This window comes from Hibiscus syriacus, unplaced genomic scaffold, assembly GCF_006381635.1.
Source record: "Hibiscus syriacus cultivar Baekdansim isolate YM2019G1 unplaced genomic scaffold, ASM638163v2 tig00111812_pilon, whole genome shotgun sequence".
In the NCBI taxonomy this organism is placed as follows: Eukaryota; Viridiplantae; Streptophyta; class Magnoliopsida; order Malvales; family Malvaceae; genus Hibiscus; species Hibiscus syriacus.
Genome location: NW_024063187.1, coordinates 535060 through 561685, shown reverse-complemented (window position 1 = coordinate 561685; position 26626 = coordinate 535060). Strand labels below are relative to the sequence as shown.

Sequence of the window (26626 nt, the reverse complement as noted above, 5' to 3'; positions counted from 1 at the left end):
CCTTTCCACGATCAACCCATGGTTCAAAGCCAGGGGATACATAAAATCTTCAGTAGTAGCACCAATAATCGGAGTCTCTTCACGATTCGTATTTTTTACTTGTAACATGCTTTCTAGCTTTTCCATTATATCATTCCGAGCTTTCAACATTTTTTTCGCATATCTCTTCTTGAGATTTCCTGAAACTCTCATGCATTTCGAGCTGAGTCTTCTTAATTTGGGCAATTCTCTCGACCATTACCTTTTTTCAAGTATGGTACGGATGCTTAGAAGTTTCCAATATTCTTCCATACAATCCTTTTATTAATATTGATATTTTATTAAAGAATATGAAAAATTTGACTATTAATGAATAAAATGCAATGCAAAAAGTAAATACAATGTAGATGCAATGCAATACATTGGAACGATTCCTTAGAACAACTTTTTATATTAGAAACGAAGTTTGGTTACAAGGCTTAAACATATCACAGATAAATCCGAGTTATCTCTCCTAATTGTTGCATATGCCCCATTAAATCTAAAATCCTCTGAGTTTCTCCAGTCTCGGGCTCAATCCTTCGCTTGCAACATAAACTTCATGTGATAGGTCAACCAAGTACTAAACCACTCGTTGAGCATGTTGCAGGTAGCTTACGATAATGTCATCCCTTTGCTTAACTCTCCACTAAGCCTGTTTCCAATGATGACACCACTGCATAACTCCTTCATAGGGGACTATCAGCAGTGCATTTGCCATTCCCTGAAAATCTTGAACCATAACCTCTAGTTCATTCACATGCTTATTCAAGTTTTCAACTTCCATATAGTTTGAACTACCCTCTCGACTTTGGTCCCATCGCAAAGCTATATCTAAAATCAAGACTCTACCCTTCAATTTCTTGTTATAGGTCCGATTCCCTTGCATTTATTGCTCTAACGCACATTTTTCTCTTGAAAGTAGCTTCACATGATGTCTACTATGCTTAAGCTCTTCACATTGCCACTTCTTATCTCTACTCAGTGGGTGACTTACTTGAGTTAGTGTCCATCTGAGCTTTGACCATTCGTTGGTATGACAACTGAAGATCATCGAAATCCAATCTGAATTGCTTTTCTGCTTTTTTGATTCGTCAACTTGACCCTTTTGGATATTGATTTCTAAGCTTTTCTGGTACACCTCATCCTCTATTTTATGTAATATTTCCTTCCATTACTTTCTTTCAGCATCAAAATCATGTTGAGATAATTCTAACAGAGATGTTATCACTCTAAGATGTTATTATATAGGTTGAGTATTTTCAGGATTGACCATCGGGATATTATCATTGACTCTGTTGCTTCTTCACTCCTCGCATTCCCGTGATAGCTTTAAGTTGAAGGTAAATAGATTTACTCTACGAGTATGCTTCCATGCATCGATAACCCCTTTGACTTTACTTTTGTACTGCTCTTCTTTAAATGCAAACTCTGACCCAGATAAGTCCCAAGTTGCCAGATTGAACTGTCTCGACCCATATTGCTTGGAAATCAGTAAAGGATAATACCCTACCAAAACCCTATATGCCTAATAACAGAACCCAATCTCGTTCTCCAAACTTATACGATATGTCTGACAAAATGTTCCACGAAGCACGCCATATTATATCAGTGTCTCGGGTGTCTTTGAAAATGACCATCCACTTCTCTTTAGTGAAACCTCTAGGCCATTCTCGAGAAAGAAAATCCTTCAAAGATGAAAATATTCTAAGAAGACTCGACCGGATGCCCTTTTGATGTGTTTGAAGTGATTAAGGATCCAAACTAGCAACAGTGGTGCGCATCCTATGAAGTGTCCTTTTCCTTATTGTCAACAAGAATTCAAGGAACAAAACGTTTCTTCCAAAATAACCAGAATGAGATCCACATGTCTGTCCAATCTCCCGAACAAGTCAACCATTGATAATCAACGTGCCCCAAAACCTTTGGGAATACAACTAGCCCATAAATACCCAGAGAAAACATGTCAATCTTCTTTCTTCTGTCGGGATGATGATTAATTACTTCTCTCAGAGCGGTTCAGGTAATGCACTCACTATCGGTCTTCTTTTTGATGTCTCTTATGACCCAATCTTCACTTATTCTGGTCATTAAAAGCAGTTTCTTCTTGAAGGAAAGATTATTTCGCGGCTTAGTGTACATATTGTCTGGTTGGAATCTCGAACAATGAATCAAGGAGTGATACTCCTATATGGTAGGTGTCATGTCCACTCGGTCAAAAAGTAAAGCAGCTATAGGTGGGGTTCCAGAACTACGTAAGAGCTCTAAATAGACCTCGGTCAATCGGGACATCTAAGAGATACAAGATGTCGCCATAGAGTTAATAAATCATCTACTTATCGGATGCTTTCCATTTTCCCCAAATCGCTTTCACCTCTCTTAGGTCATTTTGATGGACATTGATGTGTGTGTACCCAATCAGATCTAACACATACCCAGGCTATAACCTATCTCAATTTGTTAGCTGAGACTTTTCGGACCATCTCAGAACGTCTGCATTGTCTTCTTCCTCTTTTTGAATCATTCGTTCCATATTACTAGCCTTCTATATGGACATCGGTCACGGATCAACACCATGGAATGAATAGTCTAATGCAAAAATGAGAACAAAATAAAACAAGAGAACAAGAGAACATTAGTGTATAATCATAAAGAAATTAATCGGATATAATATAATTTGTCGATAAAACCTACCCCACATGCTAGCTACCCAATCATGCTTTAGTATATCCTAACCAAACAAGATTTGTACCCACATACTTTGTTTATAGAAAATCCTAACCTCATGCCATCTAGTTCGCATGCATTTTCGAAAAAATAAACCTAACCGCATGATATCTAGTTCGTATACATTTTTTTGGAAAATTAAAAGTACACTACAAAAATTAAAAGGCAAAAAAAAGATTTTTCTTGTGTACCCACCTCACAGGATTCTTAGGATCTGGATAAGGCTCTATCTGTATTCTAAGTGCACTATATATTGGGTTCGACTCTAAAGTAAGAAGTTCTTGAATTGTCCTTGTCGGTACCCCCTTGGGCTGTTGAACCCTCAATCTTAGCCCATTACAGGCTTTCGGATCGAGTTCAATTCGAGGGGACACACCTCCTTATGTCCAGAAGGAGGTAAAAACCATCACAAGGACCATAAGACGTGAGCCCCAGGAGCAATTCATTGTCCCATACGGAGGTGAAAACCACATGAGTGAGTAGTTTATTACTCATACTTAAATATGATGGAGTGGGGTTTTAGGCCATGTTATGCAAATGCAGTTGTGCAGTGTGTGAGGAAAAGCAAAAAGAAAGCAAACAACACCAAACATAAAACTTAAAATCTTGAACAATTATTTTTTCCTGGAAACACCAACAAACAAATCAGTACAACTATTTAGTGGTCAATCAAATTACAAGCAAACAATTTATTTAAACCAATCAAGGAATCAAAATTTAAATTAAAACGAAGTTAGAATTCTCATTGTAAGGCAATTAATTAGTCGACTAATAACCTGACTCTCTAAAAAAGGTCCCCAGTAGATTCGTAAACCTGTCAAAATAATTTTGAACAGGGGTTTCACATCGAATAATTTATTAACCTTTTTGATAATAAAATATGGTTCGAGGAGTCACCACCAATATTTGATTAGGGTGTGATTGGGCACCCAAAAAGTATTTTTTATTTTAATAAAATATATTAATTAAAACAACAAATTTATGGTATGCGTTACCAAAATTTGAGTTCGGGAGTCGGCTACGTATAGGGAAGGATTAGCACTCCTACAGCGCCCTAAATTAGTACCGAGTCGATTAATTAGTTGTCTTTGCAATGAAACTTAAGATTTTGAGTCTAATTTAATTTAAGATCCCATGGAAGCAATATTCCGAGAATTTTAGGACGAAACACAATAATATTTAATTATTTCCTATCGAGAAGAATCGACCACACATAGCTTAAAGCAACCGATTCTTACTCCAATCAAAATAAGGAAATATTATAATTACATCCAAACGTTCATTATTAATTCAAAATAACAACACAAAAATAATTTTAAGAGAGAAAACGATAATGTCTAATTATTTCCAATCGAGAATAAATGACCTCTCACGCTTTAAAGTAGTCATTTATTACTCCAATCAAAATGAAGAGATATCACTATTTCGTCTTAAAATTCAATATTGATTCGAGCGAAAATGATAATATCTAATGATTTCCAATCGAGAATAAATGACCTCTCATGCCTTAAAGCAATCATTTATCACTTCAATCGAAACGAAGAGATATCACTATTCCGTCTTAAAAATCAATAATGAATCGAGAGAAAACGATAATATCTAATTGTTTTCAATCGAGAATGAATGACCTCTCATGCCTTAAAGCATTCATTAATTACTCCAACCGAAATGAAAAGATATTACTATTTTCAATATTGAGTGTTACTATTTTGAAATCCCATTGGAAAACACATGCAACAATAAAACGAATTAAAAACATACATCAAACAAGTACAATTAATTATTTATTTTACCAATATTTAATAAGAATAAGGATGTTCAATTATTTAAATAAATTGAGACGGGACCTTAGATTCGATCTAACAGTCTTTTCTCGATGAACTTAATTAAGAGAACATGAACTTTTTCCCAATCCACAAATTTTAAAGTGGATTTCATTTAATTTGTGTCGCTTAATGAGATAGACTTTCATTTTAAAACTATCAAAATTAACTTTCTTATACGTTAAGAAAGTCACTTTACGACAATATTAAAATGAATAAATATTACCCTTAGTAAAATTATTTTTATTCGAGTCAAGAAATGTTGATGAAGGTATCATGTAAAACTAATTAATGAAAAAAAATTAACATCCAAGCAACATGCAAAAATTAAAATAAAACAACATGCAAATATGATTAAAATATAAACAAACAAATCATCATGTCAAAAATTAAAAAAAAACAAAATGCAAAAGTGACTAAAATGAGCATTTTTAATATTAAGAGCTAAAATTACAAAGGATAAAAATAAATAAAACATGGGACCAAATTAAAATAAAATAAACTTGCATGGCTAAATTAAATTAAATAAAAAATCATATTATAATTCAAAATATAAACATGTTGAAACTATAGAGACCATTTCATAATTATTCATTTTTAGCCTAAAACATGCTTTTAAAGAAAAATCGATAAATTACCTAATCAGTCCAAAAACATTTAAAATAAAATTAAACAATCACTACACATGACCAATATATAAAAACACGCTAAACATAGAGGGACTAAAAAGTAAATAACCCTAAATATATAACATACATAAAAATAGGTAAATTGCATAATAAGTCATTACAAGTCACTAACATGCAAAAACATACCTAAACTAGGGGGACTAAATAGCAAATAATCTAAAATTATAAAGTATATAAAAATGGGTAAATAGAAGATTCTGTCCTTACATGTGAGCCTTTTGTAAAAATACGCGAGTGTTAGGGGGTCCTAAGCGCGATTTACTCCTAAAGTTACACTATAAATACCACCTTATCCCCTTTTTCCATTTTAGCCGAAAAAAGATAATTTTTTTTAAATCATCTCTCATCTCTCTTCTTTTCCATCGACTGGCCCACTACCAGCCGCCCTTCAACAACTCTGATCGCTGCCCGACTACAATTTTGGCCTCCACACACGACATTAGGAATATATAAACCTATCTCAAAACGTTTCTCTCACTTTGATCTACCCTCCTAGACATAGATCTAGGGATAAAACCGCCTTAAAAGCCCCTAAACAACCCAAAAGACCCTTGACCTTTCGGTTCTCTTTCACTCTGGCCACCGCGAAAACGAACCAACCTCCCGGTTCAACTCCCCTCTCAGGTATGGATATACTCTTCTCTCTTTGTTTCTGTTTTGTTTCATAAATGCTTGGTTTTTCTATTTTATTTTTTTCTCTTTTTTTCTAAACTAAAAGATACAAGAAAAAAATATACCTTGAACTTTTATGTTTTTTTTCTTTTTATTGCTTTCTAGAAAACCAAAAAGGGAGGACCCCTATTCTTACAACATAATTCAAATTTATAACCCCTATTTTACATATTTGCATCATTAAAAAAAGAAATGATTACAAGCTTGTGTGTTTGGTCTTGTTGCTTGCTGATTTGGTTGACTTGATGTAGCAGGGGACCAATGGGTGATTGGTGGAAGCAGCGGTGGCAGCAGGACTACTGTGATTGGTAGAAATAATGATGACAGTAGGACTGTTATGGTTGGTGAGCGGCGGCGGTTGCAGATGATTGAAACCCTAGGGTTTCAAACCCTAGTTAGGCTTTGGCCTGCTGTTGGGGTCACCATTTGGGCCGGGTGTTGTTGTATCTGGGTCGATTTTATTTAAAAACTTTTTTTGGCCTGATTGGTCCTGTTGTAATGGGTTCTGCACAAATTAATAAAAGTAATAATTTTAATACTACTACTACTACTACTACTACTAATAATAATAATAATAACAAAACTAATAGTGGGATGAAAACGGGTGTCGACACCAATGTCTTATTTCATTTGTGGTCACCGTACAAACATAATCCCCATTCCATATTGGCAACATTTTTTTTTGATTTCTCATTAGACCTAAATTTAAATATGTATATTATATATTTTATAATTTGATTTTATCTTAAATTTTATTTTAATTTTTAAAATTTTTTAATTTATTTTTTAATTTTAAAATTAATTTTATTTTAATCATCTTACGTGGGGATGTATACGGGTCAAATTTTGTCCCATCTAAACTTGAATTGAGTATTAGACCCTTTCATTTGTCACTCAACCTGAGTCAGGTTTAAGAAGGTTTCACTCGATCTAATTTTTATTTTAAAGAGTGTTCATATTTTTGTTCTATGAAATCTTTCATTTGTTCAGGTTTTGTAAACTCTTTTAGCATGGACAATGTAGAAATATCAATCTAAAAATAAAATTCCATAGTTGTTTCAGTTCTATGAAATCTTTCAAAGTTAGAAAGTCTTTGACTTGACAACTTGAACGAAACTCACTTCATAAAGCTTAGACATTGCCTCCATAACTATTTCAGATAATACCTCTAAAGATTATCAAATTATTACTTTCAGTGGAGTGCCCCCAACAATATTAAAATTTACTTGTATCACATTATTTCCTTGAGTTTTCAATTTTAAAATTTCTTAAGATCAACAAGAATAATATGTTATAGTCTAAGTGTCGTTGAAAGTTAAGAATTTTCACCTTTAGAGCTCAATTTCTAAGCAACTGACATAAGCTAAATTTATCTATTCCACCATTCCAATTGAGTAGATTATGAATTGTCATCGAACATCCTAAATAGAACTGCAGTCTAAATGGTCTAGCAATATTGTGTACGTCGAATGTCCCATCTTACCTGTTTGCAGGAAGACCCGACTTCACTTACAACTTGTATCGCAAGAAGACCTCCTTCGTACATGAGAAGATTATGGTGCGATTTTGGAGTCTTTTGAGGAAAAGTAATCTTGAGAATACAATCAAGTGATTTTGTTTTCGGTTTAAAATCAAGAGATCTTATCTTGGGTTAAAGATCAAATGGATCTATTTTTAGGAGAAAGTAAACATGTTACTTGTCAAAGGTTTATAACTCAAATTCTTAAAAGAGCCATTATTTCAATTGATATTTAAAGAACTTAAAGATTAAAAATTTTACTCATTGCTCATAACTTCATAAGGTAGCATTTCATTCGATGTGTTTAAACGTCAAGTGACTTACATATTTTAAGGTAAAAGAAAGAGAAGAAAAAGTTCAAACAATATATAATGCAAGTGTATTATGAAGAATGCATCAGGATGTCTTATTATTTCTCATATGCCCATGCTCCTAAATCAACTAAATTTTGGACCTTACACTTTAATGCCCTACAATTCTTAGTAGTATGTCCTAAGCTCCTTATGTGGTAGTTGCATATTGCATTGACATCATAACTTTCAGGATACGGAGGCTCTTTTGGCTTGGATTGAACAATAGCAATTTTAACATATCGTGTTCAATCTGAGCAAGTCTTGATTCCATTTCCTTAGTCTTGTATCTGTTATTATGAGGATGTAGTGGGTCTAGTGCTTTCCCCTTTGAATAAAATAAAATTTTATTAGTCATTTAGATTTTAATAATGAATGGATATTTACAAAAATGCATGATGAATGCGTGAGGATTTCGAGGCATTGATCCAAAAAGTGTCTATCATGATAAATGACCTTCATTGGGGGCAAAAGTGTTACTACAATGAGGCCAAAAACATTTAAAGGAACACTTGAGCTAGATCTTCTAAACTTTAGACAGCTTCAAGCATGTTGACATGTCTCCTTATTTCACTGGTCAGTGGTTGGATGCCCTGCCTCACTGCCCTAGCTTTTTGTACCAAACCATACGGGTGATGAGCCATCCTGTGAATTCGATCCAGGAACTCCTTGATGACAACTCTTTCCTTCTCTTTTCGTTGGGTATGTTCCCATAAAAAAACAACATCGTTGTCCTCCATTATATGGGATTATCTGAAGTTCACTCGTCTTCTTAACACTGTGTTTTTTCTGGACTCCACGTTCAATGCTTTGGAGAGTCCTATTTAATCTCATCATCTTTTGTTTCAATCGATATACTTCTGCAACCTTTGTCAGGTTTGAAATAGACTTGACCCATCTGGACAAAGTCGTGTACTCCTTGGTAGTGCACATCACGTCTTCCTTGTTGATGGTGAAACAATTGTATTACAAATTTCAAAACTATACTAGTGTTCGTATTATAGTCTCATCTACTTGTACATAAAGCAGATGCTGAGAAATCATGCTTCCTCTCATACTTCCGCTTGCCCAATATGCTTCGTATCTCCGGGACATCGTTTTGTTCGATTGAAGCGTATCCAACTAACTCTTAACACATAGCCATCTTATGGAATATCCCTTTTCTTCTTCCAAATTCATGGTTATACTTCTGCGTCTTTGACCTCTCATATCACAACCCTTTTATCCATTAATGAAAACTATCCAAAGTTTAACGAACACTTTGTGATCAACACCTTTATAATAATGATGCAAATGACAATAAATAAAAAGGAAAAGGGAAAAGGAAAAGACAAAAGAAAATAAGATAATACGGTGAATTAAAAATTAAGGCAAGCATTATAACAATTTGTACCCCACATGATATCTACCTCATATGCTTTTGTTCCTACATGATCATGATTTTCTGTCTCACATGATTTTGTTTCTACTTGATCTAAACCTATATTAAATGATGCAGATGATAATAAATAAAAAGAAAATAACCTAACTGCATAAATTTCTAGTTCACATGCTTGGAACAGTGAAATTAAAGCAGAAGAATAAATAAACAATAATCCTAGGGTTTGCATGTGGTTTTAGGATAGACGCTAATCTCGTGTCGCAACAAGGTTTAGTTCTACAAAAAGGGCTCGAGTTCTCCTTGTCGGTGTCCCCTTAGGCCTCTCAGACCCTTGATCCTAAACCCATCACAAGCTTATGGGAATTAAAACCTTATATGTGCTAGGACTAGGGTTAAAGGAATTAAAACATGTGATAAATGAAATAAATTTTTTTCCCATTCTCTTACAATTTTTTGTTGTCGTTCTCTCCAACTTTTATGATGCCGTTCTACTACCCGTCTTATTCTATTTCTTCTTTAATTTTCTTCTTTTTTTCCCTTTCCTATTTTCAGTTAATTCCCTCTCCCGCAAGACGCAAAAAGCACCACGCCTTTACTGGGGTAGAAAAATGCCAAAAGTGCATAAAACGCGCGCTTGCACCTCTGGAGGTGATTTTTTTTTCAACATTGAGCGCACTTTTAAAACCAAGATTCGACTCAGTTGATCCGCCGACCTGAACCTAAAAACAGGCAATTCTTTAAAAAATACCTGATTGAGTAGCTAGTTGGGCTGGGTCTAGGCCAAATATTTTTATTTTAGGTTCTTTAATATTTTTACCTTAAAATTAAATTTAAATTCTTAAATTTTTCTTAAGTTTGTATTATATACTTTTAAGTTTTAGATTTTTCAAGAAATATTTTATTAATTTGTCAAGATGAGATTCAAAAGAAAAAAACATGATCGATATTAATATTTTTAATGTTTTCTTTTGAAAATAAACTATAATATATATATATATATATATATATATATATATATATATATATTTACCCTTAGGGTACGTTTGGTTAACGGAATGTAAGATTATCAGTGGTAATAAAAGATTACCAGGGAATAGGATTACTGGAAATGTTGTATTTTGTGTTTGGTTGGTTTAGCAGGAATGTAAGATTATTGTGTTTGGTTAAAGAAATAAAAGATTATTAGAATGTATATTTGTCGAAATTGTCTTTATTATATATTTGTTTTTTTAACAAGTTGGAAAATATTTATATATTTTCTTTAAAAAATTTAAATTCATAAATTTATATAATTTGTTTACAAAATTGAAAATATAAAAATGTTTAATGAAAGGGTAAAATTTTATTTTAACCCCTGAACTTCATATAAAATTTTAATTATAGACTTTTTTTGTAAATCTAAAATAGTTTAAGGATAAATTTGTAATTTAACATTCGTAGAATTTTTTTTATTCAATGACAGAATAAGGATATTTTTGAAAAATAATTAAGGGCATTTTAGTCCAAAACGTCGGTAATCCAACAATACCTAAGGAAAGGGAGGTAATGACATTCACGGTAATATACCCAAAAAAATCCACTATTAGTAATGTAAGATTACCGGGAATGACATTCCCGGCCAACCAAACGGAGGAATGTGGATTCCATTCCCATGGGAATCTCACATTCCCATGGGAATCTCACATTCCCCAAACCAAACACACCCTTAAAACTAACTTCAAATCACTAATTTTTTTTATGAATTGTGTATTATTAACTTTTAAATTTTTATTTATTTCTTATATGATTTTTCTAAAAAATTAAACTAAAAATAAAAATATGAATCGGGTACCCGTGACTCGAAAATATGGGTGACCAAATTTTACGGGTATCTGACTATCGAATATCCGAACTTAATGGGCCATCAAATATAATACCCAAAGAACCGGGTACCCGGTGCCTCGTTTACCTGAAAATGTATGTACATGATTTTGAACACCCCTAGTTAATAATATAGGAAGTTAAACGGTTGGTATTGTGTGATAAAATAGTGTCAAATCAATTGGGCTAATAGGTCAGTAAGCTTTTCGGCACCTATATTAATGATTGTTAACGGTAAGTTATTGTTTTGTTTCAAATCGATAACGTTAGTGATCGATTTGTTATGAATTCATAACATTAATAACTAATTTACTACTTCTAACGTTTCAGTAAAGAAAATAAAAGTTTACCCAAACGTTAATAGCTGTTTGTGTAGATTACTTTACCATCAAAAGCGTGAATGCATGATTTAAGCACATGATTTGTTGCTATTTTGTTGTAGTATACAAAGTTTCAAATGATAATCTTTTCCTTTCTGGAAATTCAAATTATTTTAAATAATATTTTTACGAACTCGTATTGCCGGAACGACAGTCCATCTTTCATTATAACAATCGTAGTAGATTATAACTTTTTTTTGACGACTGCATTCTCTTCATTTTTTAAATCCCGTGTAAATTATTTGACTAAGAAAACCTTATAATTGGCTCACAAAATCCACTAAACCAATTAGATTAGTTAAATCAACAATAATTGGATAATGATTTCCCCTACAAACTCATGTTGTATGAGAAAACTTCTTAAAAGTCAAAAGTGATCTTAATCAAGCACGGATAGTTTTTTATGCTATTGGTGGTGAGCTTATAAAACTTTAAGATTAACTTATAATAAAATTTTAAGTTAAAGATGAACTTATAATAAAATTCAATTATATTATATTAAGCCATGTTTTAAGGATTATTTATACTAAAATAATCAATAAAAATCAACAAATTTTTAGCTTCAAACCTTCTCCAAACCGTGAGCTACATACCAAGGTAAGGGAAAAATTTTGATTTCATTTTTAAGGCTACATGATTGATTTTTGGACTAAGAAAAATATTACATGGTGAGAATATCTATTTCATGAAATTGAAGATTATCGTTTATGTAGGGTTTATGGATTCTAAAGGATTGATGAAAGATTATTATGTTATTGATGTCGAATATTAATTTTAAGGAATGTATGATGATTAAAATTAATTGTACATGCTTATATGATATTCAACCATGCTAGGGTTTTAGGGATTGATTGGATTTTGATGCAATTTGATGTTGTGATGATTAGAATAACATGAATATGGTGTTAGGAGGTTGAATTCATGCTTGAAATTGAATGAAAAGTTTATCCTATGTACAATAGTGGGGTTCGACCATTAGGGAAAAATTAGGGGGAAATATTGAAAAATTTCCTATGGTCTAGAATTGATATTAAAAGTGTTCTATGTGATTTGGAGATCAATTTGGAAGCTTGAAATATAAAAGGGCTAATTTACAAGTTTTAAGAATTGTGGGACATTATTGCATGAATGTGATATTTGGAGTGTTTAATGTTGAATCTTAATATTGGAATGCTGGAATTTTAAGTTGGGAAGTTGATTGGAACCAAATTATAAGTTTGAAAAACTTTAGGGGTGGATTTCGAAAAGTCTCAAAATTTAGGGACTTTTTTGTGAGCTTGAAAACATGTTGGTATTATTTTGAAAAAGAAATTCAATGCTGGAAATTTTATTAGTATGCTAATTTTTGGGTTTAATTATTTGAGCTTGGATCAAATTGCAAGTTTATTAAGACAAGGGATTGAATAAGAAAGGTCTTAATATTATGGGGACTTGATTTCAAATTTATTAAATGTGAAAGTATTGATTTGAGAATTTTATTAAGGTGCTGGAAATTTTAGTAATTAAGGTGAAATGATCGTAATAGTGAAGAGCTATTATGAATTACTGGTTATCGATTAAGTATCGATCTTATTTTATCGACTTTTTATATTTTTAAAGTTAGCTTATGTTAGTATAATACTAAAATATAGTTGAATATTTGCGTTATTATTATGACGTTGTCAAACTATGATAAACCTAATGAATTGAGCGATCAAAAAGGAAAGAACAAAACATAAGAGTAAGGAGTAATATATAAAAGTTCGCTAGTGAGGCAAATGTTAGTGCATTTTATTTATTTAATTATTTTGAACGAATGACAACTTGCGATAAGTTAACCTCATATTGTTTTTAAAGTATGATTTATGATTTTAATTGTGGATTATTTCCATAATATTTTCATCAAGTTTTATGAATGATTTAGGATATGAACTGTCCAAGTACGATTTTTATGATGATGCATTTGAAGTATTTATGATTTTAAGACGTTGATTAATAAATGATTATATCATGATTTATAAGTCCACTATATGTTGTGTTAAGAGTCATAGGTACATTTGGCATGCCATTAAGTTGAGTAATTTCAAGTTAAGTTATAGTACACTTGTGTACATGATGTATTGCACCGTTGGTGCACATGTTATGATTTGCACTTACAGTGCAATTTAGTTATGTTTGGCACCGTGATGTGCCTAGTGCGCTCCTTATGTTATACTCACGTATCTTATATTTTCTTAAATATACTTTGGGCTATGAAAAATGAAATATGAAAGTTATGAACATATTAAGTTGACAAGAGTATGATATGATTATGCCATCTGATATTATTTATCATGATTTTATAAGAATATGAAACAAGTTGATTTTCAGGTTACGATGAAGTATTGGATTTGAATAAGTCAGTTTGAATGTTTAATGTTTAGTTAAATTCATTTTTAATGTTTAAGTATTTATGACATTTTTATATTTTACCTCACCTTATTTTATTAATACCTCACTAAGTTATACTTAGCGCGTAATAATTTTCATGCGTAGGTTCAAATAAAGAATAGGATGTGCAGTGAGGAGCCTCTCGAGCATCTTTTTGGAGATCGTCTACATTATTAGTATCAGTAAGACATCTTTGATGTTACTTTTGACTAGTAGTGACACGTATATTTATGTTATCAGTTTATTTTAAATGGTCTGTAACTAGACCATTTTATTTTGACTAGACTAGCTATATTTGTATTTATGATTGAACCTCCATGTAACTATCTCCATTTTATTTTGGCGAATTGGTGTTGAACCTCCCCATATGCTACCATACATGGAGACATTATTGTTAATACCAACTCGCCAATGGAAACCATTCCTCAAAGCAGACATGGCAGTATAGATACTTCAAAAAGCATACGATGGCCAGGAGCCAAGGTGAACATCAAAGATGTTCCCGGAAGGGTAGTATTTAGCCGAGAGCACTCGATTAACCAGGCTATTTGGTTGATGGATAGCACCCCAAACCTGACAACCAATGAGCGCTATATTGAATTGTCGACGATCTCGTAATCCTAACCCTCCAACTCATTTGGGGCGATAAATAGTAGCCCAAGAAACCATAGGTCAGCCTCTAGCATCTGAATGACCTGACCACCAATAGTCCAGTAGAGCACTTGTGATTTCATTAGTAATGTTCGATGGAGGAAGATTGCACCCCCTAACATAAGTTGAAAGGGATTGACCAATAGCTTTCAGGAACACCTTACGAACACCATAAGAGATGAGAGTCTTAGACCAACTCTGTATCCTCTTTACAACACGATCACGGATAAATCCCAAGGATGTCGAATGGTTCACTCCAACGTGACGTGGTAGACCCAAATATGAACCTAGGTTGTTCACCTCAGTAATACCCAAAACCGTACAAAGAGAGTTTCTTAGGGCTGGTGAAGTATGCGGGCTGAAGAATGTACTAGATTTGCTGAAGTTAACATGCTGGCCAGAAGCTGATGCATATTGTTGAAGCACCACAGCCTATCTATGGAATTCTTGTGTTGAAGCTCGCATGAAAACCAAACTATCATTAGCATAAAGTAAATGGTTCACACGAGGCCCCTGAATGCTTGCACGAAGCCCTGGAAAATGTGAGCAGCGTTGCTTTGAGTGCAACAAAGATGGGAGCCCTCCAGTATAAAGGACAAACAAAAATGGTGACAGAGGATCACCTTGTATCAGGCCGCGCGTTAGAGAAAATACAATAGAGAGTTCGCCATTTATCCGGACCTGGTAACTTAATGTGGAGACGCAAGACTGTAACACCCCAACCCGTATCCGACCTATATCGGGCCCAGATACGAATTCGAGATGTCACATTGACTTTTCAAAACGTTTGATTGTACAATATAGATAAAAAATTTAAACTTTTAATATAATAAAACTAAATAATTAACATCAGTATAATCAGAAGGATTACAAAACCGATCATAGCATGTTTGATTTAAACATTCCTTTACATACCAACAAAATAACATGTAACAAAATACATACAGTTTAAATCAATTCTGATCTGATCTTCAACTGATCAATGATGTCTTGCCTGTTTGCCCTAACTTGGATCTCCTTGTTTCTTTGAACCTACGTGTGAAACACTCACACACTAAGTCATAGACTTAGTGAGGCCTAACAAACAGTAATGAAATAATGAAATTATGTAACATGCAATCATATACTATCAGAATGTAATAATAACCATCATCTATCTACTCAATAAAACATAGAAATGCATTTAACAAATAATAACCTATCACATTATTCAATGTTATTTCATGTTATATCTTTTATTAGCACATGGTACATTACTAAGAACTTAAGATAAGTGAGTGTATTGAGGTTGTGCACAAATACTATCACCACAACTCGTATAAAATGCACCGAAGTGCCGCTTAGAAATTGCACCAAAGTGTCACATAGAATGTCTCGAAGGACCACATATTGTCCCGAAGGACCGTAAAGAAATGTCCCGAAGGACCACGTAGAGTTGTCCCGTAGGACCACATAAATGTTCCAAAGGACCAAATATATGTCCCGAAGGACCGCATATATATTCCAAAGGACCACATATATGTCCCGAAGGACCGCGTAGAATCCTCGACTCTTGACATGCCAATTATACCCTCGTATCACATAACATGGGCTTTACCATTTATCACAATTCTCATGACTTATATCACATAGGCATATAATCTTATAGCTTCTTATCACATAGTTCATGTAACATTCTTATATGATCACTTGGATCATTGTCTTATAACACATATCACGTAGGTTCATGTAACATATCATGTAATGCAAACAAGACATATTCACTCGGTACAAATTATAATCATGCTTCTACTCATGCAATCATGTATTCAAAATGTCAGAAACAAACTTGTCACAAGTCTAATTTCCATATAGCAATACTTATAATTTAAAAGTATGCACTCACCTTAGCCTCACTTAGTCCAATCAACTCCTATAACTCTTTAGCTTTTTCTCGATCGATCTTAACTCGTTGACTATTCCGGAACTTGCTTAGGTTCGATATCTACATAAATTTCATTAAAGTCGCCACCAATGAGCCATGGGAGGGGCGAGGTAGTACTTAGATGATTTAGAATGGCCCAAGTGTCTGAATGTTGGTGTCTATCACTATGGCCAAGAATGCCCGTGAAACGAAACAACTCCTCAAAGAATTGCACAGTGACATCAATGTGGTGATTAGAATAAGAGATTAACTGAACTGCAACAATATGAAACTAGAAGAGACCTAACCCAGAACACAAAGAACTCGAATTAACAGTAAAACACTCATCCAGTCCGAGCACAGGCTTCAACGCTTCTAACCGTTGACGAGGAAGTCTAGTCTCACAAAGGAAGAGCGACAAGGGTCCTTGTTGAGCATTAATATACTCTAATTCACGAACTGTCGTGGGGTTCCCAAGCCCTCGACAGTTCCAGCATAATATTTTCATAATGCCTGGCGAGACTGGCAACCAACCTCCGCCGATGAATCATTGGGAATCAGTTCAGGGGAGCAAGGAGTCTCACGGTGAGGTATAATATCAATTTTAATATACAAAACTTATATATTATATCAAATTAATCATAATTTTTTTAAAAAAAATTCAATATTTTAAAATCCTATCAATATGATTTTCATGTGTCGTTCTTCCCGCTTTCTCCATAGCTCTCACCATCGCCTTCACGACATTGTTCATCATTCTTCATTGTCTGATGATTACCCTAGACTCCTATAAGAAATTCAACAATTTCCCCCAAACTCCCAGTCTAGTTTTGCTCATCGTCACCGTCACATCTCCACTAATCTGTCATATCATCGCTCTTTTACAAAACAACCACCCTTGAAACACCACCTTTTCATCATTTCCATAATTTTTCTCTATACTTATTTGTTGCTATCACAACCATAGACCCCCAACTTCCAATCATTCATTAAAACCCTAAATTTCAAATATATTAAAATTTGATTAAGAAGGGTAGATATATGAAAACTCGACCCACCATATAATATAAGTCTAACGGAGAACTTGTGAATGCCAAAATCTAGGCAGACAATCTCTTATTATTCACCATTTCTACATTATTTTTACTTTGGGTTGTTTTGCAAACAACTTTTTGACATATTTAACCTTATTTTTTTTATAATTACATCATTACCATAAAACTTAATATAATGAAATAAATTTCATCCTAATATATTTAAGTTGAAATTTTATTTTATTATTTTATTATTTGTCTTAGATTCTAAAATATAGTTTAGTTAAGAAAATATAGCAAAACATGAAAGTAAAAAAAATATTGATATTTTATACAAAGTTAATAGTATATATCAATCTCACAAGCTTAATATTTATAAATATTAAATTTAAAAAATATATTCAAAATTTCACAAATATTCATTAATTTTCTTAAGGATTTTTTAATTATTTGTCAAAAGTATTTTATCCGAATAATTTTACCCCAATAAAGACTAAAGTATTATAAAACATATATATACTTTACAACTAAATATATCATTCTCTTATTTGTCATTTTACCCATATCATATTTGTCATTTTACCCATATCAACTATTAGCTAAATTTTACCAAACACTTTTATATAAACAGTTAATCAAATCATTTTATAAAATCAGCTGAATAAATCAACTATTGAAATAAGCTACCACCAACCACTGCTGAAATAAGCTACTACCTATCAATTGTTTGTCAAACACTCCTTTGGTTTTTTTATATTGATTTTGATTTGCTTTCCCTCCTTAAATTCCCCATCAGATTTTAGACATTTCTGGTAATTTTATTTGCGAATCAGTTCATATTGTGATTATTATTTTTTTAGTTTTTAAATATGTTCCCTTTTTGTCACAATATTTTTGGTCAAGGTAGTGCGGCCGCATCGATTTGTCGGCGGCGGTGCAGTACTCATTTATTCCTATTCATTGAAATTTCTGCCGTGTCCAAACGCCCAAGGTTCCTAGTGGCAATTAAATTCACTTTAAATATGGTGGGTCAAGTTTTCATAGCACTAATAGTAGACAGTGTTTGGAATTCTGAAACTCTGTCATAGCTATCGATTTTCAGGTGATGTTGCAGCGGAGGCGACGAACAACAGAGGCACATCATTGGAGGAGGAGACAAAGGAACACATTTAACTTGAAACTAAAATTAATATTTATGATAGACACACCATAAGAAATAAGTTATGAGCAGCAACTTTAGGCCTCAGATTTGTAATGTTCATTGTCGTCACAGTGAATATCCGACAATGTAGGCAATTCTTGATCATCATAAGCCTCTACAACCACAGATTCATTACAATCTATACAACATGAACGGAAACAACAAAAAAACAAAGTTATGCAGGACCTCAGAATCCAAATTGACATCAATTTAAGGGAATGATTCAGTCGGTAATTCCAACAATAAATCACCATCGACTGCAAAAATCAATTGAAAATGAAAATGTAATAGCCGAAAACGGCTCTTTAGATCGCCAAAAGTTCAGATCCACAGGTTCCTATCAGAAAGCGAAACATGAGACTTATTTCGGTCCAATCAAAGCATCGCCGGTCACTGCTTTCTCGTTTATTAGCTACCGGCGACGTGGCATCGGACCCAAACACAACGCTTGCAAATTAGAAAAAAATGGGGATCCAACTGTTAAAAAGCGTACCCCAAGAGACCCGTTTCAAATCACCCACACAACGTAACAGGGTTTAGAGGAGAACCCCCGCGTGGATTCCCGCCGATGCTGGAGCACCGAAGAACACCAATCAGAGGGCTGACGTTGGCGGATGGGAAAACGGGGACTCTACTCAGCGTGTTGCCGCTGCTGATTAGTGTCATACGGCACTTCCTATCTCTGGGATGTCTTCCTCATTGGAATTTCGCTCCACAAATCAATTACTATTATTTATCCACAAAAAATAAAAAAACAATAAACCTATATATTCCATGATTTGCGTACCGAGGAAAAGGAGCAGTGTGCTGATTTATAGAGAGCATTGAAGTAAGAAAAACCCTAGAAATATGAGAAATGGGCACTGAAATTGAAATTTTCTTTGATGTGTTTAAAATGGCCGAAAGTGGTTTTAGCCTTTCGGCTTGTCGTGAATAGCTCAAACTGTTGGTAAAATTGGTCCATTATGCCAATCAGTATATTTAATTGTCCCATCAGGCATCACATAATTTTATTTCGGGATCTATGGTAAATACTATAGTGCAGGAAAAATCTGTTGAAAATTATTCTTTTTGAAAATTCAGTAATAAATTTTTTAAATTATAATAGCTTTTTAAAAAAATTTTAAAAAATTCATGAAACTCATCACGTCGAGAGTACGAGTTCTTTTAGAATTTAGAATCAATTAACCGTTTATAGCCGTTGGACAACAGGCAGAAACAACAGTCAGAAGCAACGATCATATTGGAACTCGTCACATTGAAGTGATGATTTTTACTGGATTTTTGAAAAATCTAGTCATTAGTATCCGTTTGGTTTGGGTTTAGGATTTTTATTGTGTCTTGTTAATAAGAAAAAAAATTACTCTTGAGAATTTTTTTGGAAGAATTCCAAAAAATGTCTACTGAGATGGAATGTTATGCCTTGATACTGTCCATATTTCCTCACTTGAACTCACTCCGGAAGAAGAACGAGGCATTTGTGAGCGAAGAATGACACTTAAAGATCCACATGAGCCGATTATTACAACAATTTGGGTTATATCCAATCACATTTCTTCATGATTTTAAGGTGAACTTGGCACTGATTTCGGCGTTGATTGGATGTTGGAGGCCCAAAATGCATACTTTTTATTTTTCAAGTGGTGAAACGAGGATTACGTTGGAAGATGTCATTTATTAACTCGGTGTTCCGATTAATGATACGACACTAATGAGGCACAACAATTACAACCCATTTGATATTGTTGAGGAAGTTTTGGGAAAGAGGCGACCACTAAATGTCTTAGACGAGATGTGGATACAAATAAATTGGTTAGAGGATAAATTTCAAGTGAATGAAGACTTTACCGAGGAGAAGGTCAAATTTGCAACTCGATTGTATCTTCTCCAATTGATTGGAGGGATATTGTTACATGATAAATTTGAGAATTTGGTGCACACTTAGTATCTTCTGATACTGAATAATTTCATAGAGTGTCGTAACATTAGTTGGGGTTCAATAATTTTTCCATTTTTATACTGGGAACTTTGCAAGATTACAATCTTTGAAAGGGGTCAAAAAGTCAATGTTGTGGGTTGTCTAGTCTTATTACATTCCTGGGCGTGTTATCGGTTCTCATTTTTATTCCAATTACATCAGCTCCGATTGAGTTTCCTCTGCTGGAAGGTAATTTTCTAACTTTATTTTTTACTAAAATTTTAAATTTATTTTTAATTTTAAAATTTTTATTTATTATATTATTTAGATGGCGATATAAAATTACTGAGACAAAATTTTCGGGTGAAACAAAAATTGATATACGAATGAGGATCGATATAGCTAGTTGACATGCAGTAAATATTATTTTAGTAAATTATTTAAATTTTATTTGTTTATAATTTATATTAATTAATTTAATTAATGTTTACAGTTTTGTTGGATTCCATATTGTTAGCTGGAGATTTATCGGTTATTGCCACTTGAATGTTTTGAAGGCTTGGAGTTGTGGTGTGCTGTAACACCTTAGCTTCATTTTCTGATTGTTGAGATGCATGTCGCAAATAAAGTGTTGCGTCAATTTGCGTCTAATCATATGATTTCTACGCAAATATTTCAGATGGACGAGCTTTATAGAATTTATACACATGGGAAGCATAAAGAGAATTGACCGAGAAACATGTTGTATACATTCAACAATGGAATGAACGACATTTATATGTGCCTATGTGTTTTGAGATTGCAACTGTTGATTTTGATTTCTAAATATCTCTCTACCTCTAAAATTATGAAACAAATGAGAAATCATATTTAACAACACCGGAAGAGAGGATCGAATGAGAAGAAATGGAGGTCAAATATGCAAAGGGCAAGAAATCATCATCAACACCATCTTCTTCTTCTACTTCTGCAGAATATTTTGCATATCAAACCAATTATGGTTTTTATCATCTTTATCATGCTTAAATGGAGAGCCAACTGAATTGAGTTGGAGCATGGACGTAACTGATTTTAGCAAGCAATGCGAGTAAATGAAGTCAATGATGGCGGCAAATACCTTAAATACTTCATAATCGTATTTTGAAAGTGGAACTCAAAGTAGAGTGATGATCATTACACCTCCTATTGAAGAAGAAGCAAAGGAAGATGAAGACATTTAAGGCGGACGACCACGACGAAATCGACAAGCCTCACACAATTATCATTTGACCACTCTACGACATCGTTAAGAATTACAAAAATATAAATAAATTTTTAGTGATTATACTAGTTAAAAAATGTTATTATTTTGTAAAAAAAATAGTTTGTAATAAATAATTTTGAATTAAAAAAAAATTGGATAAAACTCTTCATGTCAACATGATGAGTTTCAACTCCTATATTTTTAAAAATTTCAAAAGCTTCCCGTTGGTCAACATCTTTTTTAAAAAAGAATTCGCTTAAAACTCGTCACAGCGACATTATAAATCTTACTATTTTTTAATTATTTTAAATTAAAAAAACTAATTGACTTTTAAAAAATATATATTTTTTTTGAAACTCATTACATTGACGTGATAAATTACTAAAAATATATTAAATTATCATACTCCGTGAGTTCTTCTTACCTAGATCTATTTAAAAATATTTTTTTTTGGATAAATTCATCTCCTCGACGGGATGAGTTTTCCTGCAATATAATATTTGTTATAGATTTCCAAATAAAAATATGGATGGCCTAATAGGCGAATTAAATATACCGCACACGATGGGCCAATTTTGCCCAAAGTGTTTGGTCTGGCTCCCGTGATGCCAACTCAAGTGACAATGATTTCTTTTTTCAATCTAAGTATTTGTTTTTTTAATAATTATCGATACTTATTTTACTGGTTAATTAATTTAAATTTGATAATTAAAAAAATATTACAAAAATGATATTTTAATTATTTAATTCAATTTGAATTAGTAGGTCGGTTTTTAAATTTATATTAAATTTAAATTTTACTAATTTAAAAACATATTATATTAATCTTTAGCTAAACACTTTTACTATTTATTTTTTAATTTTCTTTTCTTTTTTGTCAGTTCTTCCCTTATTTTAAATTTGTTGAATACTAGTTTAACTTAAGGGGTATTTCCTACATGTCAGTATGTGTGTTATTTTTTATTGATATTATTTTAATATATGTATTAATTTTGTTTACTAATTTGATATTGTATCAAATCATACAGAAATATATATAGTAATAGTTTTCATAAAAATAACTATTTTTATAATAAAAAAATATTGAACACTAAAGTACTTTAAAACAATAGAAACCAAAACAACTATTCTGGTTAATTTTAAAGTTGTCTATTAATGATCAGATTTTGTTACCAGTAAGAGTGAACTTTGAATCAAGTCGAGTGAAAATATTTCAAGTTATTCGTGTTGATAAATCTTATTTTACAACTCGGACTTAATTTAAAAAAATTTCAACTCAAATCGAGTCGATTTTTCAAATTTTTGTTTAAACTTAATTGAAAATATTTATAATATTATTTGATTCCAATTTAAGTGACTTTCTCGAACCATATATACAATACAAATATATATTTCTTCATATTTTTTTCATACATAATATACATATATCATACAAAGTCCACGGACTCATTACAACTCGAAATTAATTCGAGTCGAATCAAGTTGGAAATTTCAGTTTTTTGAGTCGAGTTAAGTTTTGCTCACCCCTAGTTACCAGGGCCGTTTAGTTATTTGTTAGAGTCTAGAATACAAATATAGAAGCATTATGAGGGGCCTAGCACAAAATTTCATTTACGAGTCAATTAACAATGTAAATCCATTCTAATATTCTCTGTCTGGCCATGCCTAAAACTGCTGCCGTCTATCCTTTCTTCTTCTGCTGCCATTGTTTGCATCTCTTCATTATGTAAATATTATAGACTGCTCTATCAATGGGCATTGTGTTCATCTATTATTTTCACTCATTCCCCAACTAACAGAGTTTGGGATGCCTTTCAACTTGTGTTTCCCTGTTGAACTACATGTCGTATGTCATGTTGATCGTTCTACTGATACTATATTTCTGTTACACAAACCTCAGATCCTAGACGTAGTAAATCAGCGCATGCTCAGTTATGCAAACTGGTTATGCTAACAGAAATATAATAGCAGCATTACATTAAACACATCTAAGACTGCTGTCCTCTAATCTAAACGAGGTTTCCCTCATCTTTTCCTACTGCCAGCCAGACATCACCCTGATTCATCGAAGTAGTTCTACTTTCTTCCGTGTCCTTTACACGGTTGAACATAGGTAGGCAGGCATAACACTCAAAAGAACTTCCAAAATACATGACACTTTTTTCTTCTTTAAAAATGCATATATTTCTATTTAACACGTACCTGTTTTAGTCATCCACACACACTTGAAATAACATAGCCTTATAACATATGTTCAAGGTGACTTCTTACCTCATTTACTGTTGTCCTTGTTGCAATGCATTTGCTCTTGTTTCTCCTGTGGAAGTTTCAAGGAGTTTTGTCAGCTCTTGATATGTAGCCTGTATGCATCTCTTTGCTTGTCCTACATCCATTGCAGTTTTTAGAAGATGCGTCTCGAGCTTCTCAATTTGACAGAGTGCATCCTTAATACAATAAGCCGCTTCATGGACTGGTTAGAGATGATAACTTCCAGAGTCCGTAAAGGCAGCAAATGCATCTCCATTGATGCCAGATATTCATTTAAACATTTTCATGTATTTGTTGGGATGGAATGCACAGCACGATTGCCATTACCTTGGAGAGTTGGCCCCATTCTTGCAACTATCGATATACCCGAATAGATTCCACCAGGTGCTCGACAAAAGGTCTGCATTCATTCATTCATTCCACGAGTGACCCGGTCTTTCTGAAGATCTGTTCCAACTTCCTTCACGATTGTATTTGTTACACCTTCCTCCTCCATAGCAGTGAATGCTGTTTCGAGGTTCGAAGTCCGCAAAGGAACACCCAATGTTTTCATACCATTTCTGAGAGCATTTTGTGGTACTTCATTAACTTCAGCATCTGCGAAAACAAGAAATATTATACTTGATCACCCACTATCAGAGATATCTCAGAAACAAATACCGGATCAAATAAGATATATATCTGTTGAAGAAGGTAAACTAAGAGTGATGACTAGAGATTCGGAGGAAACAAATATATCTATGTTGTTCCAACTCAATAAGTATCCATGTTGAACACCCATACCCGGCATGGACACGGAGAATACGATCCCTCTAAGAACATTCCCAGTATACGAAAATGGCATAAAATCTGCAATGAATAACATCATAAAGCAAGGGATAAGAAGAAAAAAAGAAACTGCAAGGGATACGTACATCCATTTCCAGCAGCAGATATTTGACAAGTCTTAATATTCGGCAGGCCACAATACTGGGGACTCAATGTTGGTGGCCTTTTGTCCATCTTCGTAGACCTCGGCCATGAATTCGCCGGACTTGGAGCAGTATCGAGTAGCAAGAAACCAAAGGCTCCATGTCCCTAATGTAAAGAATAGCAACCCTTTATCAGTAAAAAAATCTGTATACATCATTCATGCCTTAACCCATGATTGGTATAATCATACATTTGTTTAATTGTTGGTATAATCGTAGGGGAAAAAGGAAATATAATCCAAGAACAAAGAAACAAAATATGCACTTGAATCTCATACTTTCTGTTCAACCAGTGGACCCAGTTTTTGTTTAAAATGCTTTTGCTATAAAGTTAAGAACTTTATCCGATTATAAACCCAAACCTTGGAAAGAGAAGAGCAGAGCAGAGAAGCATACCGTTCTAATTCGGAAAGTATTGTACTTGGTTTCCTTCCCGTTTTCATCTCTTCGGATATTGACGGTGCAGGCTCCGGCACCTCATTCGCACATGGGTGCCTTGACGTCATCACACCATTTGTAGAAACTTATGCCTTGGGTGCCATTGCCGCACTTACAATTACGAGAATAGTACCTTCTTCCATTGTTGGCGACGCTGTGGGAAACACAAACGGTGCAAGCCACACCGCAGGAGGAGGCGACGATGATGAAGCTCTCGCCGTTCGGTGGTTGGAAGGGCAATCTGATGCCCAGTGACCTGGCTTTCCACAAGTATAGCAAGCGCCTTTCTGCTTTCTCTCGGTCCAACTTTGTCTACCAGGTTGATCGGCTGCCATTTTATTTTTTGAGGGATTTTCTTCTTCAAACAAAACACAGTTTATCCACTACATTAAACGTTGACAAGCTGTAATTTCGCAAAGCATTTTGCCCTACCTTTTTTGTAAGGGTAAATTACAAATTTACTCATCAAACTTTAATCTCTCTTATTTTACTCATTTATTTTTTTTATTTTTTTAGATTTGATTACTAAATTTGATACATTGAAATTTTTTCGTTAACTCAATTTTTCTTACGTGGCTTATTTTAATATTAGGGTAAATTATGTGTTTAGTACATAAAGTATCACTTTGCTCCGTTTTAGTATCTAAACTTTCTATTTTCAAAATCATACCTAATATTTACTTTTTATTTCATTTTAGTACCTAGTGTTTACTTTTCGTTTCATTTTAATACATAGTGTTTACTTTTTGTTTCATTTTAGTACCTAAATTTTTAACGAAACAAAAAGTAAACTTTAGGTATGATTTTTGAAAAAAATTGAAAGTTTAGTATAAAAACAAAACAAAAGTGATAGTTTAGGTATTAAACATGTAGTTTACTCTTAATATTATAACCTGCCACGTAATTGTAGTCACTCATTTTTGTCCGGGATTTTATTTAATATATATAAGATATAATATATAGTTTTTTATAAAATTTTGAAAACATATATATAATAAATAGTTTTTTAAAACGTTTTGAAAACATATATATAATATATATATTTTAAAAATATTTTGAAAATATATATAATATATAGTTTATGAAAATATTTTGAAAACATATATATAATATATAGTTTTTGAAAATATTTTAAAAATATATATAATATATAGTTTTTGAAAATGTTTTG

General features: G+C 33.0%; 1 protein-coding gene, 2 non-coding genes and 1 pseudogene across 4 annotated transcripts; all 4 read right to left on the bottom strand.

The window, feature by feature from the left end:
* Positions 1 to 18652: 18652 nt before the first annotated feature.
* Positions 18653 to 18734, bottom strand: LOC120171215. The gene has a single exon (XR_005520859.1). It is a non-coding gene; the product is annotated as a small nucleolar RNA SNORD34 (small nucleolar RNA).
* A 163-nt stretch (positions 18735 to 18897) lies between these two features.
* LOC120171216 lies at positions 18898 to 19053 on the bottom strand (annotated as a pseudogene).
* Positions 19054 to 19259: 206 nt separating this feature from the next.
* LOC120171217 lies at positions 19260 to 19322 on the bottom strand. The gene has a single exon (XR_005520860.1). It is a non-coding gene; the product is annotated as a small nucleolar RNA U49 (small nucleolar RNA).
* A 4038-nt stretch (positions 19323 to 23360) lies between these two features.
* LOC120171167 lies at positions 23361 to 25759 on the bottom strand. Of its 2 annotated transcripts, XM_039178937.1 has the most exons (4): positions 25414 to 25759; positions 24961 to 25123; positions 24830 to 24895; positions 23361 to 24643 (listed from the first exon to the last, which is right to left on the bottom strand). In XM_039178937.1, the coding sequence occupies exons 2-4, from the start codon at positions 25046 to 25048 to the stop codon at positions 24453 to 24455; spliced, it is 345 nt and encodes a 114-aa protein (XP_039034868.1). In that variant the 5' UTR covers positions 25049 to 25123; positions 25414 to 25759; the 3' UTR covers positions 23361 to 24452. The 2 variants fall into 2 exon arrangements, with proteins under 2 accessions (XP_039034868.1, XP_039034869.1); XM_039178938.1 differs by lacking the exon at positions 24830 to 24895 and having other exon boundaries at positions 23362 to 24643; positions 25414 to 25756.
* Positions 25760 to 26626: the final 867 nt, after the last annotated feature.

Bases quoted from the DNA above. Each gene is read 5' to 3' on its own strand.
- LOC120171167 (XM_039178937.1), bottom strand. From the start codon at position 25,048: ATGGACAAAAGGCCACCAACATTGAGTCCCCAGTATTGTGGCCTGCCG. The intron at 24,896-24,960 runs GTACGTATCCCT...TATTCATTGCAG, and splicing joins ATCTGCTGCTGGAAATGGAT to ATTTTATGCCATTTTCGTAT. The intron at 24,644-24,829 runs GTATGGGTGTTC...TTGTTTTCGCAG, and splicing joins ATTCTCCGTGTCCATGCCGG to ATGCTGAAGTTAATGAAGTA.